Genomic DNA, 6428 nt, shown 5'->3' with positions numbered 1-6428 from the left:
GTAGCTGCAGCTAAAAGTAAATAAATTAAAACCTTTTTAACTATTCTTACCAGACCATTTATGTATGAAAGAACAGAGAAATACTTAAGTTTTATTAGAATTAGAAAATATACAAATTACTTAATGGAGCTACTTAAAAAATATTTAGGCCTGCAGTAGTAAAGTATATGGGAAGACCAAAGAAACAGAAGGCTACGGAAGAAGAAACTGAAATAAACCACGAGAAAAGAGGTAGTAGAAATAAGAAATAAAAATGATGATTTCGTTTACGAGTAAGGCTACATTTATGTTTCTATTCAGATTTATATTTCAAATAAAACAAGTACAATTATTTTAACAAAATAATACAAATATTTATTGTTTATAATTCTTAACGTAGTCAAGTTAGTCTAGTTTTTATTAGTCGTTAACTGGGCTTCATTAATTAATAACAACTGATTACGATGATATTTGTTTGAGCTTTTCTTTCCTCGGACGTTGCTTCTAATGGTGACAGCCTTTCTTCCACTGACACATGATGCACTTGTAATTTTTGCCCAGCAGCATATTTCATTTATTTGTTTTTCGAGAAAGTTTCGCTCGGCCGTCGCCAGGTAGCGTATTCAAACCTTCGCCGCGGAGGTGGGGAGGTTCTCTTTTCGAGGAGGGGAAGGTAGCACGCGGCCACTAAGGTGGGGGAAAACGGGGAACTTGCCTCCCGTGTTAGAGGAATAGGACACTGATAATTTCGGTTCATGTATTTCTGATATTATTATACATAGTTATTATATTAGAACTTGAACAAGTTGATCTGTAGTAGTTTGGGGTATGGCTATTTCTTCTAATGCTGATTTTATTTTATTCGCGGCACAATTATTTCGTATTTACACATTTGGCGAGAAAACGAAAGTTACCCGTTTTCGTTGGATTTCCATCCAAATAATCTGACTCTTTTTTCGCCAGATGAGATATTTTCCCTTGGCAGCACTGTTTTTCCTCACCGAAAAAGGTGCAACTGTAATTTATCTAAGCTACTATGGTTTTTGGAAGTGGAAGCTATTTCCGGTCGTTAGTAAACAGGTCTCGGCACGGTGCGGTTGAAGACTCTTGGCGTATATTGTTCAATGGTCCCTTTTCACGCGGCTCGAGATGCCCTGATATCGATGCTTAATCGGCGGTCTCTTCCTCACACTTTAGTTGGCGTCCTGACTGTGGTCAATCCGGACATCTTATGACGTCATTTTCGCTGTCTGTAGCATTTTGCGTAAAGCGATATTGCATGGATCTCCTCGGGGTTGAATTGTGAATTTGTTTCTAGCGCGCTGGTGTGAGGCTTTCAGCTATATACATGTACACCTCCCAGAAACCTGCAGGCTTTCATACATTTTCGAAAAGAAAAATAAAGTGCATGGCAGCACTTTATAGTTCAATATATTTACGAACCTTGCTTCTGAATCACGGTCAATCACCCTTGTTCACTTTCAAGTAACAAGTTGCAAAAACCGCGGCGTGAGGAAATAGGAATAACGTCCATTATCGACTAATAATAATAATAATAATAATAATACTCGGAAAATGTCGATAAACTCTACACAAAACGCGCTTAATCTCAATTACCTCTGGAGATGAAGCCTGTATTTTAAATAATTAATTTTCTGTTCCGATTCCATAATTCATCACTATTTTTTCCGGAAGTAGGCGTTAGCTTTCATTTTTGCTTGGTTTTGACGTCACTCAAATCGTAAATAAGAGCGAAGATAGGATTACACTCCCCCAAAATGAAATTCGCGAAGTCGTTACCGGATGGCGCTTCGTCGATATTTTAACGTCACTATCAGACCATGGATTAAATAACCTTACACAGACTATATAAGATAATCGCTGTAAGGATTTATATAGTCTTTGGTCACTATGAAGAATGTATGTAGTAAAACAGTTTCCAAAGTGTCCTACTTAAAATATGTTACTTATGATAATAATGCTTATAAGATATTTTAATAAATAAAAACCATGAAAATAAAACAAAAGGAAAGTTCCTTGTCAATTTCCTCATAAGCCCAATAAAAAATTTATGAAAGAATAAAACTAACCACTCTTAATATTTTTGCGGGAGATAATTTAATAGCTTTATTATGGAAGCACCGAAAATCAACACAAATTGTATTTTTTGTACATAGAAATGAAACTCGCCCATTTCTATACAAAAAGCTTGGTATCTAGATTTCCTTTTATTAAATTTAAATTCTCTTTAAAAACACTATTTTGGATTAATAACTTTCAATGGTGTTTCTGTTATGAGCAAACCCTTGTCATAAAGTAACGAGACTAACTCCAACTAGATATGAGAAAATTCATATAAACAAAATTATGCCAAAATTGTGTGTTTATTTACTTTTTCTCTCTCGTGCGATAATGGCAGATCTTCCACATTAACGTATTCTGGATATGTATGCAATAAAGCTTCGACAGCCGGTGCTAATTCAGCGCCAACTTCAATATACTGTTGCTCAGCCTCTAAAAAGACCCGGGTATTTTCCATACTATGATATAAACGAACTTCTTCCTCTTCCATAACCAACCTAAAAAAGGAACGGACCAAAACTTACTACCGCATTCGCTTTAAATTATCACTTAATAATGACTCATGCTAACCTAATTGTGTTAGGATTGAGCAATCGAACACTGGAATTGAGAGCCAAACTTTCCCTTTGCAAAATTCCTCCATTATACCAATTTTCGCCATTTCCGTGAATACTGCATTGCCTTTCTTCTGTAAATCAATTATTTTGAAAATTACATTCAAAACATTATCATATTTCATCCGACATACTACGCATATATTAATACCTTTAGTTAATTTTGGAGGCAAAGCTTCGTGCAAGAATTTTTTACCCATTTGATCAGCAGCTGCATCAATTGGCAAATGTTCCATCAATTTTCCGAATAGATTTCTTATTTTCATTAAGAACGCGTCTCGTTCTACACATTCCTGATCATTATGAGCTACACCCATATAATTTAAATTACCAACAGGAAGAGATCTTCTGAAATCAACATCATCCCTCATAGCGTTAGTTAAGGCTTGGGGAATTAGCTAGAATGTTGAAATTATTCTATTAAATAATATAAAAACCAACTATAATAATTAGGCTAACAAACTTTTTCCAAAAAGTCGCCCCAAGTGTTTTTCTGATACGTAGATAATGTAACATGAAGGGAGTGAATATCTTCGCTCGCCTTGGCCTTTATCATAATTTACAATTATACAATTCAAAAATTTTCAACTAAAATTTGATAATACTAACTTGATGTATAAACCCTCTAGGAAAATACAATAGATCACCAGGGCTCAATTCAACTGTCAAAATTGGTTCCCCAATCTCTTCCTGCTTGTAATTCACTATGACCAAAACAAAGACAAGAAAATAGGTCAGTTTATCGCTTAAATTTTGCATTTATATTTCTTACTGCTGGAAAACCTGGGCAGCTCTTCGCCTGGGCTTCTAGGTGGATACACATTCCACAATTTTTTCCCTTCTAATTGTAAAACGAAAGCTTCAATATCATCATAATGAGGTGCAAAACCCTGGGTCGAATCAGGTGTCAAATAACTATAAATGACATTTATTTGAGTTAAAATTGAATTTTCATTTCTATTAAAAGAGTTAATTACACATTAGCTCCCACGAAACTTCCAAAGTAATCTTGTAGCATTGAATTTATCTTCCAAATGCCAGGGCTGTGTGTCTGGGGGCTTAACATGCGAATGGAACATCCGTTCTTTTGCAATAGACAAAAATCAGCCAATTCATTAGGAATAAAAAAAATTTAAATGCTATTAACAATAGCATAAATAATATATGAGAAATAAGTATGACACTTGGGTTAATTTTTTTACTATTAGTAGCTTACTGTGTTCATTGCTATGGTAACACATTTTGGTCAGTTATGTCATGGTGGTCACATGATTATTTCACAGAATCATGTGGTGTTTAGCCCTCATGATCTATGATGTGAAATAATGTCATGGCAGCCATTTCAAGACAGGGCTTAGCTACAACGTATGCTTTCAACAGTGGCATAGCTGATGATCCGCAGGGCCCGCACTTACCATAAAAAAAATTAAAAAGGGGGGCCCCATAGATTTTGCGGGCGGGGGGCCTCTGAGTTCTTAGCTACGCCACTGGCCTACAATGCAACGAGCAAGCACATAATATCTTAAACTTCCAGAAATGTAAACATTTAATGGTGATTTTTTTTTTAAATTCCAGATGTACACGCATTTTATGTGAAACTATATACAGTCATCCAATATTTTATGAGTATTCCAGATTGGCTGAATTTTAAATTGGGTTCCCAATCGAAGAAAAAAAACCCACAAAGACTGCAAAATTTCTAGATTATGGATTGCTAATCCTTCTAATTTATCTTAGGTCTGAAAGGAGGTAAAAATAAGTAAAAAGGATAAGTGTCATACTTATGGCTATAATGATATTTGGGATAATGCATACTTGGAAGTAATCCCAAATTAATGCGGAATACGCCTTTCCAACTAAAAAAACACTTTTTTGTAAACATTTTCTTGAAAGAAAATACAGTATTAAACCAATTTACCAGGATTTAACGTTTTACGTTCTCCATCCGTATAACTTGTCACATCTACATGTTTTCCAAATTCTATGCATTCCTACATATATTGCTTTGTTAAAATATTGTTATCGCTCACCATACATTTCTTAAAATATCCCTACTTTTCTGAGAATTTGATCCATTTCGAAACAAGAAAATACTCCTTTATAATAGAATGGATTATGTCGTTTGATTAAAAATGGTTTCTTTTCCCACACATCCCTAATAATACGAGATTTATATATTAAACATATTTCATTTTATAAAAATCAAGAACTATTATATTAAATTGATTTTAAAATTACGCAAAAAATTGTTTAGGCGTAACTGGATGAATTAGCCATTCAAAACATTTTGTTCCGCAATCTGGGAGTTTGGTAAAGTTAGAATCAGTTTGAATCAATGTGGTATCGTTGCTTTCTTGTTGGGGTCTGACTGAGGGTACAATTTTTTTCCGTCGTTTGGCACTTGAAACATTCTCTTGTTGAAATATAGAAGGTAGTCTCTTTTTGCTGCCATTTAACATTAATCCCAACTGTTGAGCCATAGCAGGGTCTATATTAGAAGGTCGAACTAGTTGATCTCCAACAGATTTGGGTACGGATATTTCTTCTAAGGCCGATTTTATTTTCTAAAATATATTATCATAATTTAATGTGGTTTAAAAATTGTGGTAATCCTACAAAAAAAATTACAAAAGTTTTTGCTCTTCTCTTCTTTTCTTTGTGGCTAATGATTGGAGCCTCCTGATAAAATTATTTTTATTGAAATGAATTACAAAGAAATTACTATTACTTACGGATGTTTTCATTATTTTATTTAATTTGTACGCCGTTATTTTTTTAGCCAAATCCATGACTTAAAGATTAAATTCCAGAACGTTATGGGTAAAGTAAAGCCGTTTAAACTTCGACAGTTGAAAGCATCGAGACCAAAGACTATATAAAATATACGATTGAGACGATGAATTGGGATTGGGAATATAGTACTTCTATAGCTACAATTTTTATTTGATGGCTGGGGGAATTTTCTTATTATAGTCGGTAAAACTCGGTATAACAAGCCAGCGGTGAGTATAATTTAAGTTGGTGGCACTATATCATCTTTGAAAGATAGGTGACGCCACCGACTAATGATAGGTGAGCGTCGTTATCATAGACATAATAAAGAAATAGACACTTTACGCGGAATTTGATTTGCCAAAAATATACGGGAGCGATAACCATAGAAATCTCATAGGTACCTAGAATGCTGCCCCGTAACTGAGAAATAGCCAAACAGCCGTGGCAGACGATCGACCAATATCAACCAATCAGGACTCAAAGAGTGACTACCGCCGGTAAAGTGTGACATCTAGTTTGAGTTCATAATAATAATAAATTACTTTATACATTACGTCACTATAGAACCAGTAATTGATTGGCCGATATCTCTTTTATTTTTAATTTTACTGTCGATTTTTACCTCTCCTAGGGGACAAAGAATAGAAATCTCATAGGTAACTAGAATGCTGCCGCCTTCGGCCGGGCCTGTCGCCAGGTCATATTTAATCACATGGTACCTTTCAGCCAATGAGAGGCAATTTAGTGACTACGCTACGCCCGACGCGTAATCTATCGTGGAATAAATTTGAAAGCTGCAGACGATGCCTTCGACAGCTAAGCTCGGGAAATTCGCATAGGATTATCATGGGTTTTTCTTCGATTATTTCGCTTTTGAGTTCTTAATCGCTTTACAAAAATAATGTAAATATGACGGTAAATATATCAAGTTTTTAATATTTTCTTTTAATATTTATAAATGTGGAATATTTTGAGCGA

The 6428-nt window shown here is 34.6% G+C and overlaps 1 protein-coding gene across 1 annotated transcript; it reads right to left on the bottom strand.

Annotated features, from left to right (window-relative positions):
- Positions 1-2154: 2154 nt before the first annotated feature.
- NO66 (Bifunctional lysine-specific demethylase and histidyl-hydroxylase NO66) lies at positions 2155-5567 on the bottom strand. The gene is made up of 14 exons (XM_090178767.1): positions 5408-5567; positions 5304-5354; positions 4914-5239; positions 4731-4830; positions 4594-4666; positions 4491-4531; positions 3653-3759; positions 3448-3590; positions 3285-3379; positions 3139-3222; positions 2827-3073; positions 2632-2749; positions 2372-2558; positions 2155-2314 (listed from the first exon to the last, which is right to left on the bottom strand). The coding sequence occupies exons 1-14, from the start codon at positions 5462-5464 to the stop codon at positions 2237-2239; spliced, it is 1707 nt and encodes a 568-aa protein (XP_090034893.1). The 5' UTR covers positions 5465-5567; the 3' UTR covers positions 2155-2236.
- Between the last annotated feature and the right edge of the window lie 861 nt (positions 5568-6428).

The sequence above is a fragment of the Leiobunum rupestre genome, chromosome 6 (assembly GCF_980474605.1).
Source record: "Leiobunum rupestre chromosome 6, qqLeiRupe1.1.hap1, whole genome shotgun sequence".
Taxonomy (NCBI): domain Eukaryota; kingdom Metazoa; phylum Arthropoda; class Arachnida; order Opiliones; family Sclerosomatidae; genus Leiobunum; species Leiobunum rupestre.
The sequence above is the reverse complement of the archived record's forward strand: the minus strand, read 5'-3'. Positions and strand labels throughout refer to the sequence as shown.